Below are 12,947 nucleotides of genomic sequence, written 5' to 3'. Positions count from 1 at the left end.
TCTTTTCATACCATATATCCCCCATCGCTCATCTGTGCGCCTATTCACAATGTCAAACGAGAACGAATCCCAATTTCAAAGCCTTGGTCAGGTTGTTGACCGCGACGATGATGATAATGGAGTTGTCCAGGTGGAGAGTCTTTGCATGAACTGTCATGACAATGTAGGTCATATCTGCGCTTTTTTCTGGGGAATTTCTGTCGCAAAATCTCTAACAAATTCACTTTCAATAGGGAATGACTCGCCTGCTCCTTCTCCGCGTTCCCTACTTCCGGGATATCATTCTTGAGTCATTTGAGTGCGACCACTGCCACTTCAAGGACAACAGTGTGAAGTCAGCTTCGCAGAGTTAGTGTTCCTTCTATCTTTCTGTTTTGTCCTTTTTCTTTTGCTAATTCAGAGGGATACAGTTCAGGAACAAGGCGCCAAGTACACCCTGACCGTCGAAAACGAGGATGATCTCCAGCGTCAGGTTATCCGCTCCGATATCTCTATCTTCAAGGTTGAATCACTGGGTATTGAGATGCCCAAGGGAGAAAGTCAGCTCACCAACATCGAGGGAGTCATTCAGCGCATCCACGAATCCCTCTCTAGTGAGCAGGAACTGCGCGTAGACCAGGCCCCAGAGCTCTATGCTGCTCTTGAGCCCATCATCCAGAAGCTTAAGGACATTCTGGACCGTACTGGCTTCCCTTTCACTGTCTCATTGGACGACCCCACTGGAAACTCTTGGATCGCGCCCAACACTACCGATCGCGGTAACAAGTACATTCGCCGCGAATACCCCAGAACTCATGAACAGAACGAAGAGCTTGGAATCTCTCATGATCCCAATGCTGCTATGGTTGAGGAGGGTAACGGTGCTATGGGTGATCCCGAAGATTTGGATATCGTCGACGGCCAGGTCTATGATCTCCCTACTGAGTGCCCTGGCTGCACTTCCTCCCAGGCTTCAACAAGAATTAAGCGAGTTAAGAGTAAGTCTTGTCTGATGTAAGCTTTCCATTTTTGTGACCACATATCTGACAATTTGTCTAGTTCCTCACTTCAAGGAGGTCTACTTGTTCGGTACCAGCTGCCCGGCCTGTGGATACAAGAACAGTGATGTGAAGACCGGCGGTGAAGTCCCCCCTCTCGGCAAGCGTATTACCCTCCGTGTTGAGAATGAGGTTGATCTGTCACGAGACATTCTCAAGTCCAACACCTGTGCTATGTCCAGTGAAGAACTGGAGGTTTCCATTCAACCAGGAACTCTGGGCGGACGCTTCACCACTGTTGAGGGTCTCTTGACCGAAATCAAGGACCAGCTTTACGGCCACATTTTCGATGCTGGTGGTGCCACTGGTGGTGACAGTATGGCCAACTCGGACAAGAGCAAGTGGGAGCGTTTCTTCGAGAACCTTGACCTTGCTATTGCAGGTCAGAAGAAGTTCACCATTACCCTTGAGGATCCTTTGGCCAACAGTTACGTCCAAGACCTGTGCTCTCCTGCCATTGACCACCAGATTACCATTGAAGAATACGAGAGAACCGAGGAAGAAGAGGATGATCTTGGTCTCAAGGATATGAAGGTCGAGGGTTATGAGGAGGAGAAAAGGAGGAGGAGAACCCTAAGGCCACCGCTGACATGGACAACCTGCTTGATGCTTCCATGGGTAAATGATTTAATTCAAAATACTGGCTATGATTTATTATGTCTATTTTCATGATGCTACTTGAGATGTCTTTTTTCTTTCTTTTTATTCCATATCCGGGGATGGCGTCGATGATGTTATATACATTTGTTTTCAGCCCATATATAGATATCCAGTGATGGTTGGTTGGGGAAGGATGTTGAAAATCTGAAAAGTTTATGTTTGATTATTATATCTTCATGATGTGCCTCTATTCAAGTTCTAGGCCAGACAACTTCATAGCCAAAGATTTCTCGTAGGACACTGTTTAACGCAGGAAAAATGTTTTGACAGTACATTAAGGCGTGCAGTGCAGGATGTTTCTGCTCTCCGAAATTGCCTAGAACAAAGTGTTTCAAGTCAAGGGCCTTTGCATCAAGATAGACTGCAATTAGGAAGCCATTTTTATGCAGTGCGGAATCTGCTATTGCTAGGACCTGCCAACACTTTTTGCACGTGTCCACGAGAGCTGGGAGGGATTCGTGATATTTCACTTTATCTTTGTGGATCGATAACATAAAACCATCGTGTAGGTGGCTGTCGCACTCAGATGGTGTTCGAGATCATGGGGTAGGCTTTCTCCTTGGCGGTCAAAGATAAAAGACATTGAGCTCATGTTGCGAAAGGATTGGCATGGATAGTGACGCTGTTGATCCGAAGAGCCTCAAAGTTGTCACCCTCTTTGGGCTGAGAAACCTTGCCCTTCTTATCAACCTTGACATTGACCTTCTCCAGCTTTGAAAGAACATCACCACCCTCATCCTGCGGGCTCAAGTTCAGAACCTTCCCGAAAACTGTGCTAACTCCATCAAGATGCGGCGCCGGCGCAAAGACAACAAAGAATTGACTGCCATTAATTGTCCGGCCAGTTGCGTTTTGCGATCCTGGTGCTGACCTGTCCTTCACTGGTCGCGAGGCCATAGAAAGGATACCGCGCGCGTTATGTCGTAATGCTGGCAGGTGAATTTCTTGGTTCATTGCTGAGGGATGATACACCGAGGTACCGCCTTTCGGAATCTCGAACGGGAGCGCGGGTTTGGTGGTCCCTGAGGGTTGCGCAACTGGTCCAAGAGAGATATCGCCGCCTTGGATCATGAAGCCCGGGATGAGACGGTGGAAGGGAGTATCATTATAGGCGCCACATGCGCAAAGCGCCAGGAAGTTCTCAGCGGTTTGTGGAACTGCCTCACAAAATATCTCGATTTTAAGGTCGCCCTGGGTGGTATGGAGCTGTATAGAGATGAAATTAGTATTGGGAATTGAATTTCTTGAATTTGATGCGTGTTAAGAATTGAAATACTCACAGTCACAGACATTTTGGAGAATACTTCCTCACTTTACCTGGCAATGGTAGTGACGCTGGAAAGCAAAGTGGATGAGGGCGATGGGCCCCGGCGGGCGGTGACTGCCCAGGTAATCTTGCCGGCAGCTGTTCACCCGCAATATAGTATAGCTCAGGCTCCATCAAATGCAATGATAAAAAAAAAGTCAGAAGCTCCACTAATTAACGGTCTTCGAATACATGAAAATAAACTGGAGTCCTTGTTTAACAAGTCTTAAAATAAAACCCGTCCTACTAGGAGTATCATCCAATACTGGCATCTTCAACTTGATGTCTCTGTGCAGTGCCAGTGGCTGAATATATGTCAGACCGTTGATTCTCTCAACTCACTAGTTAGTTCAAGTTCCAAGCCTGAGGTTGTACTAAGAGCAACACAGCACATTATCATCATGGGGTGACTGGTACTACTAGTATTCAAATACTCCAAGCTCTCTATATATAACCCGAGAATAAAGGTTGAGAAAACATACAAAAGAACCCTCCAAACTTCAACTTGAAGTTAGTATGCTGCATAAAACCCTCGGCGCCGGATATTTCAGGCCAAAGTGTGCTGCCTGTTATCGTTATCGCAAGTATCAACCACTTCTCATCCTTACTCTAGGCCAGGATCTGAAGTAAACAAGCAACCATGAACAATCGTCCGGTCGAACAAGCACTGGGCAATTTGGTGCCTACTCACGCCAATGATCTTCCTCAGGAACTTCTGAGCTTGGCCTTGAGTCTTGTCGCACAATCACGAAGCTTTTCCAGCAGCTTGAAGCCCGAGGAAGAGATTGCCCGGCCATATGCTTGCGCCGAGATCGCCTGTAGGAGGTAGGAAGTCATCTGGGAGCTTTCGTCTGGAGCTTATATTATCTGTCATCTCAATTGTGCTAATAATCTCATATTTGCAGGCTGACACGAGCCCTGAAACTCCCCCCTTTACTCGGCCATCCACCATGTCCTCCGCGCGTCTACAAGAAGCTCTACTCATACCTCGACCGGTCTCTGTCGTCTAGCACAGCTGGAATCAAGCGATCGGCCAGTGGCTATGTATCTACGCCTAAGCGCACTGCCTCCGCTCAGACTACACCAGCGAAAGCATCTGTAGGTGGACGGACCCCTTCAAAAGCCGCTCCCACACCCCGAGGCCTGCAAAATACGCCCTCCAAATCAACACCCTTGAAGAGAAGTGTTAGCGTGGCTAAGCTTGGCACTCCGACCAAATCTGCACTCAAGCCCTCCACGAGCCGTCGCAATGGATTGGCGTCTTCCACCATAATCCCCGATGCCCCAGCATGGGCCATGAATGCAATCCGCACAGTATGCAAAACATTGTCAACTCCGGCACCTCGGACGACCACCTGGTCCCGTCCTCCGATCTCGAGAACACTTCCACCACATATTTTTGCCGGTGTTTCTTCAATTCTCTACTTGACATCTAGTATGTCCAGCAACGAAGAGGGATTCGACGAGGAGACCCTGGATTTCTTAGACCCGATTGTGTCAATCACGAATGCCAACAACGATGACGATTTCAAAGAACTTGTCTACGCCATGGTTGTGGCTGTTTACTTCCTTGTTCTGGCCCGCCGAAGAAATCCGACTCCATCAGCTGATGGCGAAATCGATAATCAAGGCCAGAAGATGGACAAGAAGACTTTCACTGAAATGCGCCAAACAGCACTCACTAGTCTTGGACTCCCAAATGATAGAAGTCACCGCGATGATGTGGACCATTGGATCGGCTTGATTATGGAGCAAGGATGGGCAAATGAGCAGGAGTGGTTTGAGAACATTCCACTTGCAGGTGAACTAGACGGCGAGGATGAAGATGGTGTTTCCTTCCGCAATCTTGATGAAGAAGATGCTGCGTTCCGTGGTGTGAAGTTGCCAAAGCGGAATGATGGGACCAGCGGACCTAGCCAACAATCGCGGTCTAATAACCCTACCCACGGTGGTCTTCTTCCAGGGCTGGGAACCATGATGCAGGACCGTGTGGATTGGCTTAGTGACGATCGCCGCGAAGAATTCGTGGAATGGAGAGCTGATATTCTGGCTCGCATTGGGGGCAGCAAGTCTCAGGTGGCAGCTGCGTAATTGAAGCTGGGGATATCTTTTTGTGGAGTCTATGGATGGAGTAACAGCGATAGGAACGAATTTGATACCCTTTTCAACCTTTGAGATTAATTACAATTATGCATTCTGTATCTTGCGCCGCTATTAAATAATGATCTATGAGTAAATTGCAACTGCCTTTAAACCAGATTGAATCTATCCAAATGTCCAGGATGCTTTTGAATCTTTTTGAAAAGACCAGGCCAGAGCTATATCAGATCAAGCTCTTTTCCAAGGCTGCCGTGCCAAGCGCCAATATATGCTGAGCTTCCAATGTTACCAATGGAATGCGGAAAGGGACATCAGTACCAAATACTGCGAGTCCTGTGGTGAGGGATACTCTCGTTATGTTCTGCCTCCAGGTTCTTCATCGTGTCATATAGGAAGAAATCGATAAGGATCGCATTGATCCCGTACGTTTTCTGGGGTTTGTCTTGAGTCTCACTTGACTCAGGCTCTTCAGGGTTCTCGTTCCCCTCAGTGGTGATCTTTTCACATCTACCAGCAGTCTTGACCTCTGGGTGGCGCTTCTCAATTTCACGCCTGATAAGCTCCACGGCCCAGATGCTAGTGCCGCGCAGCTCGATTTCCCAGTTCGAGCCTGGCGTCAAGGGCTTCAGGCGATGAATATGGCTTTCTAATGGAGGGGAGTAGCGCACACATCCCAGCTGGTGTAGCATTTGTGGGATTCGGTAGTCTATATGAGCGTGTTAGAGGCTGGGTGAAAGGTTGCAAACATTCAAATGTTGGAATCTCACCTGCGAACATAGTGATCTTATCAATATCATGAAACTCTCCAAAGTCTTCGCCATTAAAGCAGGCCCAAATATCTGCTACCAGAATCTGGGCGCGCTTATACAGCCGCACTCGCTTGCCATGGAAGACTGTCTCGTCACGGAAACAGTCAAAGCTCTCAGTAAGCAAGTTGACAAGACCCGCAGCGGAGTAGTTGGCACTATCAATGCAGTTTGCAAAGCTACCACCGAATTCCTAGAAGACTCTCTTAGTCCTTGCATGAGGTCCAGAACATTAAAAGAAAAACTCACATCACACAGAACGGCACCCGCCTCGCGCAGGCATTGCACCCGTTCTTTGAACAGGGGGGATCTCCTCGTCTGTGGCAGATCGGAATACATGTCTAAGTAGCTCTTCTGTACATTCTGACTCATTCACCCAGAAGTCTGGGGTTGTTATCGGGATATCTGAAAACCAATCATTAGTCCTGTTTGACAACAAAGCAAGGAAAAAAGATGAGCTCCATCTATGCAAGTTCTGTTGTACCTTCATCAAGAGCTCTTTGAAGAGCAGCAACCAGACTCCAATATCCGGTCCACTTCTTATCGCGATATTCAATAGAAAAACGCTTGGACTCGTCTGTCTCCTCAGACCAGAAACTAAAATTCAGCAGATCCATAGTAAATATGAAGTCCACAGTGCTCTCATTTTTGGTCTTTGGGTGCAGCTCATGCTCTGACCATGTTTGGGTAGAGTATGCCTTCTTCTGCATCAGACGCCAAATGAACTCTGCAGCTTCTTTGACCTGGGTTGGGTTCAGAGCCACATCAATGGCATTGTCAAAGATGTATTGAGCACTCTCCAACACCTTCGTCTCTGGTGGAGCATCCTTCCCCGGCTTTCCGCTTAGTCCGTAATGCTGGCGAAGCAGCTCCACCAGCTCTGGATCCGCTTCGTCGTCGGACCCTGCATCGACGAATTGATTTCTTGGAGTAATTGGTTCCAAAGAAGGCATTGTGTAAATTTTGAGACAGATTGTATATGTGAATGAATATAAATGTGTCTTCCTGGTGTGTTGGTGGTAGTATCGCCTATATCTCCTGAGATGTGACAGGAGCAGATACACAATGGTCGGATTGCTTGGAGCTAATTCTTCCACAAAGACAAGATGTGGAGGCCAAATTATGGAATGATGCAATTCAGCTTAGTGATACCTAGGTCCTCAAATCACTTGCTATGCAATCATTAATGATGGGAAGGGTTCTTTCTTTCGCCACGGGGAAAATCCATCAATTTTTTGGATAGTTAGAGACCACTGTTATGTAAGCAGGGGTAAATCAGCCTGAGGCTGAGAGAGATAATCTTAGTGTTCTTTGATGTGTAGATAATGGGAACAATAATATTTGAAGTTGAAGTTGAAGATAGTCAAGTCCGGCCTTACTTAAAATGATCCTTTTCCCCCTTGGTACTGGGGTTTTTTGTACTTTGAAGTCCCAAGGTTGATATCCCCTTAGTAGGCCCTCCGACCTTCTTACACATTAGGCCTCCAAACACTGCCAAACTATTCAACCACTAAGGAAAAGCTCAGGGATCGTGTTTGATTAGGATTCAGACTGGATAAAGAACAAGTCATCAGATCCATCTACCCAATTGACCAGAATTCTCCACTCCTAGGCAACTAAGTCGGGGATGCAAGGTCCTGTATGTAGCCGCAAACAGGGCGCATGGAATGCAGAGGCAATCAGACAGGGAAACACCAAATAGTTCTAGATCATGACAAAGAGCAAAAGCCTGGACTGAAGAAAAGAGAAGACCCTTATCTGCCATGAATTAATAAATAAGCTAAGAAGCCCGGAAGAGTCCATATCTTCTGTATATTCGTGACAAGGTTGCCCGCGGGTCCAACACCTGAAGCTCTGCCGTCATCGAAAGTCGACCTCATCTCATCCTCTCTCGGCCTTTGCTTCCGGGTCTTATACACCCTCTTTTCCCACCCACTGCCCCGGCCTTTCTTTACCGTGAAATGGAAACGCCCCATTTACACTGGGACCGTCCGTGATTCCATACGCTCTCTCTACTTGACGCTGCGCCCGTCATGCCCGCAAGCTCGGTCAAGCGCTCGCTCGGGGTCGAGCTCACCCAAACCATCAAAGCGGTAAGTGCTTCTAAAGGGGGTAGAGCCGAGCTTAGAACGCTTGATTATGCCTGGTTACTGATATTTTCTTTTTCTCTACTAGTCGCGTGTCTTACTGGTCGGCGCCGGCGGCATCGGCTGCGAACTCCTCAAAAACCTCGTCCTCACGGGCTTCGGCGAAATTCACGTCCTCGACCTCGATACGATCGACCTCAGTAACCTTAATCGCCAATTCCTCTTCCGTCATGAACACATCAAGAAATCCAAGGCCCTGGTGCGTCTATCCTCCGGTTTCCTCCCCTCCCCTTCCTTGCGACCCTCGCGATAGCACCGTTGCGCGCGTATCGCGCGGTTTGCGCATTTACTTGAGAGACTGTTCTGATTTGGCTGGCTTTAATTAGGTTGCCAAGGAAGTTGCGCAAAAGTTCCAGCCCAAGGCAAAGCTGGAAGCCTACCATGCGAACATAATGGAAAAGCAGTTCAATGTGGATTGGTTCCAGTCATTTACCCTTGTATTCAACGCTCTGGACAACCTCGCGGCAAGACGGCATGTCAATCGAATGTGCCTTGCTGCAGGTGTTCCGTTGATTGAAAGTGGTACTATGGGCTTCAACGGTCAAGTCCAGGTCATCGAGAAGGTGTGTAGCAACTCTAGAGAACGTGGCGCGATTGATTTCAAGCTCTTTAAAAGAAAGTCGCTGATTGAAACAGGGCAAAACGGAATGCTATGACTGCAATCCCAAAGAGACCCCGACTTCCTATCCCATTTGCACCATCCACAGTCGGCCAACCCAGCCAATTCATTGTATCGTATGGGCTAAGAGTTATCTATTACCGTATGTTATCGCCACATGTTTTTTTCCTCATTCGGTTTCTTACATATTTGCAGTTTACTCTCCGGAGGAGAAGAAGGAGAAGACAACAACAATGATTTGGATCGCTCAAAAACGGCAGACAATGGTCGGTTGAATCCAAGCCCCTATCTCACTACAATATTTACTGATTTGTTTGTATATAGAGAAGGAAATGAGCGATGTGGAACGAGAGACCATGGAGATCAAGGAAATCCGTGACTCTATGGGCTCTGAAGAGTACACAAACAAAGTTTTTGTCAAGGTGTTCAAAACAGACATTGAACATCTTCTCTCAACAGAGACGTGCAAAGAAAAGAAGCCTCAGGTACTTGATTGGGATAAACTCTCAGAGGAGTCTGCATCCTTAGATCCCAAGATCGTGGAAAAGATTGACCAGAAGGAGTGGACACTCCCTGAAGCTTTCCTTATGTTCAATGACAGGTGGGCTTAGTCGTTGGCCATTAAGTACTGTGACTTTTGCTAACTTAAGACAGTCTCAACCGCTTAAGTGAACGCCTCCAGGAGCTCCAGAAGAATAAACCAGAAAATGGTCCTAAACCGATTCTGGAATTTGACAAAGATGACGAAGACACCTTGGTTTTCGTAACCGCGACAGGTATTCTGCGGAGTGCCGTATTTGATATCGAGCCCAAATCCAAGTTCGATACTAAACGTGAGTCAATCCATACTGATGCCATACCCCAGAATACTAACAGACGTTGCAGAGATGGCCGGCAATATTATTCCTGCCATTGCGACTACAAACGCCATGACCGCAGGCCTGTGTGTCCTCCAAGCATTCAAAGTTCTTCAGGGTGAGCTTACCAACGCAAAGATGGTAAGAGCCTAAAAAATTTCACCAAATAACCCCGGAATTTCTATCCTGACGATAAGCCCCAAATAGGTATTCCTTGAGCGATCTGGAGCCCGCGCTATTAACTCTGATTCTCTGAATCCCCCGAGATCAGATTGTGGTGTATGCTCTACCGAAATAGGCCATATCTTTGTTGACCCTAAGACCGCCACCCTCAACGATATCGTTGAAGGTGTGCTTCGAACACAGTTAGGATATGGTGAGGAGCTGTCAATCCTGAAAGATTCCGGCGTCATCTATGACCTTGACTTTGATGACCATCTTTCGAAGAAACTCTCAGAATTGGGCATCAACAATGACTCTTCGATCACTATTGTTGACGAAGATGACCAGGATCAAGACCCTCGTGTCAATTTGGAACTCCATATCATTGAAAGGTAAGGCTCAAAACTGAAATGATGCTTGCACAATTTGTTAACAGGATATTCCCACAATATAGAACGAACGCTGATTCTGAGGAATCAACGCCCGTCTCACTGAAGAAGAGTCTGGAGATTCGAAGACAACCCAAGCCTGCGCAACCCTCATCAAAGGATGCCTCTGGCATCCCCAACCCAGGAAAGCGCAAGCGTGAAGGCGACGACGACTTGGCAAATGGGCATGTCGCTAAGAAGGTTGCCGGAGAACCAACATCCAATGGCAATGATGATGGTGTCATCGTATTAGACGATGAAGGTGCTATCTTGATCGAAGACTAGATTGGACCTGCTCTGCCTGTGTGGAAAGATTGAATTCGTGTTTTTCAATGGGAAAAAAAAGATAATAGAGGTTCCCCAGATTTATTTATTTCTTTTTTGGCTGCTGCTTTTTCTTACCATCCGTTGACTATGTATCATATCGCATCCTAAGTTACGTCCGACTGAGAAATATCTCACGAGTTCATGATTTTACAATGGTAATTTTTCGGAAACGAATATCTGAAGAAGGAAATTAAAGACTGTACAGCTAATGGTGGCCTTTTCAATGGTCCATGAGATATGCATATGGGACTCGGAGGACTCTCCCGAGGTTGGATTTTGTAATATAGCTGCCAAGTACGACCGCCGCCCAATTCAGTATTTGGTAGTTCAAACTCTTTCGACTATGATCGTTAGGATAGAGATCACTTGACTGTAATTTAAATGTGAATGGACCTTCAAGTTGAAGCAGGTCGCTGACCACTCGTAACGGCCATGTCGCACACACTCTGAATGAGTATTGTTGTGGGTGTCATATTTGAAATCTCCGCAAATCTTCCACCGAATTGGACTCTATCAGACTGCACTTAGCCCACCATCCAAGTTGAGCACGCAATTATTGGCATATTCATTTGATGCAAGAAACACTGCTGCATCTGCTACTTCATCCGGAGTCCCAAATCGATGAAGTGGGATCTGATTCTTCAACCTTTCCACCTCGCCGGGAGTAAAATCTAGCCAAGTCAACTGTTGATCATTTTCCAGAATGGGTTGTCACATACCTGAGACCATAGGGGTCTCAATATACCCCGGGACAATTGCATTAGACCGGATAATGACATCTTTTAATGATGCAGAAGCCTCGACGGCCAAAGATCGTGTCAAACCCAAAACACCAGCCTTTGAAGCAGCGTACGGCACTGCACCTGTTCCCGCCTTCAGAGCAAGCAATGAGGAAACATTAATAATGCATTTTGAAGCAGGCTTTGTCTCCCCATCAGTGGCATTGCGATTACGCACGCGGCTGCGGATTGCAGCACGCATTAGCGCTCGTGACGTAAGTATGGCACCTTCGAGATTTGTACGCAAGATTTTGGATATGTCCTCTGGCTCGGATCGTGGAAGAATGTTTGAAATGGAGATTCCAGCCGAATTCACTAGGATATCGACATTTGTCTGAAGGTGATTTAGGTCATGCTGCCAAGAGATCTCGTGTACTGGGTTTCATACTTACCATTTCTTTTTCCAATTCACGAATCCATGATGCTGCTTCTGAAACATCTCCGACCAGAATCTGGACCTTCTCTGGTGATGGCAGACTTGTTGCCGCTGCTTCTAATCGTTTCTGAGACCTCCCAACTAGGATGATTGATGATGCACCTTCTTGCAGGAACCTCTCAGCAATAGCAAAGCCAATACCTGATGTTCCACCTGTGATCATGCATCGCCGACCCGATAGCCTATTTGCAGACTGGAAAGTTTGTTTGGTAGTATCTATTAAGTTGTTTGCAGAAGCGGAAGATGCATATCGAATCGTCTCTCTTGAGTTCAAGTTGATGGAGGTAGCTGTGGGCAATTTTGGTAATGATTTGAGAGTACCCAGATTACACAAAGCTCGAGAGCTGACTTGAAAAACTTTCTGCATCTTGTTTCAAAAAGATACCCTCATTGAAATAAACAAGAGGATGAAGAATAGTGAAGGTTAAAGGTAGGAGTTCTGGTTCTAGTTCTGACAGTATCGCGCCTTACCCGTCAGGTGTCAAAATGTCTAATAAGGGTCTAGGCACCTTCCAAGGTTCCATGGTTCGCGGTTTATCGATAAGACAAGCTCACGGGATCACGCGGGCTAATTGTTCATTTCATCTTCAACCCAACCTTGGAAGTTTCTATATACCACGATGGATTCGGCCAACTCTGCACCTGTTAGTTTGGTGTCCTCCGATGGGTTTGAGTTCATTCTACCATATGAGGTAGCTTGTGTATCGGGCACAATCCGGCGTATGCTGGATCCCACAAGTATGTGAATACCGCGTCGCGCGACCGCGAAACTCTGTTAACTATAACTTTGTTAGGTAACTTCGCCGAGTCACGCAGTGGGCGCTGTGTCCTTGAAGAAATCGAGTTAGTTTCTTTTATTTCCCCAGAGTCATCCTCACGTCTCGTTCCTCGCTAATGCATCTTTCCAGGGGCGTCGTCCTTGAGCAGGTTTGCAAATACCTGATGTACCACGGCCGAGCTAAAAACATGACCAATGTACCTGATATGGACGTTCCCGCCGAGCTCTGCTTGGAGCTCCTCATGGCAGCAGACTACTTGGATGTGAGTTCCTCCAGGCCTCGACCTTAAAGGCTTCTACAACAAGGTGTAAGAGCTAATCCTACTGGCGTGATAACAGGTGTGATGACCAAATTTTTCAATAACTTATGCGGCAACGAGAGTACAGATTTTTCTTCCAATAATTATATGGGGAGTTATGGCTTATTTGGGATTGAATAGGGCTGGCCCTTATGTTTGTTTTTCCGGCTGACTGAATTCATCTTGCTTTTCCAAAACAAAAAAGT

At 46.9% G+C, this 12,947-nt stretch overlaps 7 protein-coding genes across 7 annotated transcripts; 4 read left to right on the top strand and 3 right to left on the bottom strand.

Moving 5' to 3' along the window:
- Positions 1–49: 49 nt before the first annotated feature.
- On the top strand, positions 50–1,655 carry zpr1 (zinc finger-containing protein ZPR1; the record flags this gene model as incomplete). Its single annotated transcript, XM_057095301.1, has 4 exons — positions 50–163; positions 234–348; positions 411–977; positions 1,039–1,655. Coding segments are annotated over 4 exons (1,413 nt in total), but the record flags the coding sequence as incomplete, so codon positions are not given.
- Positions 1,656–2,285: 630 nt separating this feature from the next.
- cyp5 (uncharacterized protein) lies at positions 2,286–2,989 on the bottom strand (the record flags this gene model as incomplete). Its single annotated transcript, XM_057095300.1, has 2 exons — positions 2,286–2,903; positions 2,978–2,989. 2 exons carry the CDS (start codon positions 2,987–2,989, stop codon positions 2,286–2,288), a joined length of 630 nt encoding a protein of 209 aa, XP_056941271.1.
- Positions 2,990–3,643: 654 nt separating this feature from the next.
- N7483_011872 (uncharacterized protein) lies at positions 3,644–5,094 on the top strand (the record flags this gene model as incomplete). The annotated part of the gene is made up of 2 exons (XM_057095299.1): positions 3,644–3,828; positions 3,909–5,094. 2 exons carry the CDS (start codon positions 3,644–3,646, stop codon positions 5,092–5,094), a joined length of 1,371 nt encoding a protein of 456 aa, XP_056941270.1.
- Positions 5,095–5,414: 320 nt separating this feature from the next.
- Positions 5,415–6,862, bottom strand: N7483_011871 (queuosine 5'-phosphate N-glycosylase/hydrolase; the record flags this gene model as incomplete). The annotated part of the gene is made up of 5 exons (XM_057095298.1): positions 5,415–5,809; positions 5,871–6,102; positions 6,159–6,227; positions 6,286–6,314; positions 6,394–6,862. 5 exons carry the CDS (start codon positions 6,860–6,862, stop codon positions 5,415–5,417), a joined length of 1,194 nt encoding a protein of 397 aa, XP_056941269.1.
- A 1,080-nt stretch (positions 6,863–7,942) lies between these two features.
- Positions 7,943–10,407, top strand: N7483_011870 (E1 ubiquitin-activating protein ubaB; the record flags this gene model as incomplete). The annotated part of the gene is made up of 10 exons (XM_057095297.1): positions 7,943–8,002; positions 8,085–8,255; positions 8,383–8,619; positions 8,727–8,817; positions 8,871–8,945; positions 9,000–9,276; positions 9,330–9,508; positions 9,561–9,673; positions 9,740–10,086; positions 10,149–10,407. 10 exons carry the CDS (start codon positions 7,943–7,945, stop codon positions 10,405–10,407), a joined length of 1,809 nt encoding a protein of 602 aa, XP_056941268.1.
- Positions 10,408–10,962: 555 nt separating this feature from the next.
- Positions 10,963–11,827, bottom strand: N7483_011869 (SDR family NAD(P)-dependent oxidoreductase; the record flags this gene model as incomplete). The annotated part of the gene is made up of 3 exons (XM_057095296.1): positions 10,963–11,120; positions 11,169–11,562; positions 11,621–11,827. The coding sequence occupies 3 exons, from the start codon at positions 11,825–11,827 to the stop codon at positions 10,963–10,965; spliced, it is 759 nt and encodes a 252-aa protein (XP_056941267.1).
- Positions 11,828–12,284: 457 nt separating this feature from the next.
- N7483_011868 (elongin C) lies at positions 12,285–12,787 on the top strand (the record flags this gene model as incomplete). Its single annotated transcript, XM_057095295.1, has 4 exons — positions 12,285–12,402; positions 12,459–12,507; positions 12,573–12,705; positions 12,782–12,787. The coding sequence occupies 4 exons, from the start codon at positions 12,285–12,287 to the stop codon at positions 12,785–12,787; spliced, it is 306 nt and encodes a 101-aa protein (XP_056941266.1).
- Between the last annotated feature and the right edge of the window lie 160 nt (positions 12,788–12,947).

This window comes from Penicillium malachiteum (assembly GCF_028827825.1).
Source record: "Penicillium malachiteum strain IBT 17515 chromosome Unknown utg000005l:1.0-9002435.0:326005.0-9005861.0, whole genome shotgun sequence".
In the NCBI taxonomy this organism is placed as follows: Eukaryota; Fungi; Ascomycota; class Eurotiomycetes; order Eurotiales; family Aspergillaceae; genus Penicillium; species Penicillium malachiteum.
Note: the sequence above shows the minus strand (reverse complement) of the source record. Positions and strands in the feature narration are given on the sequence as shown.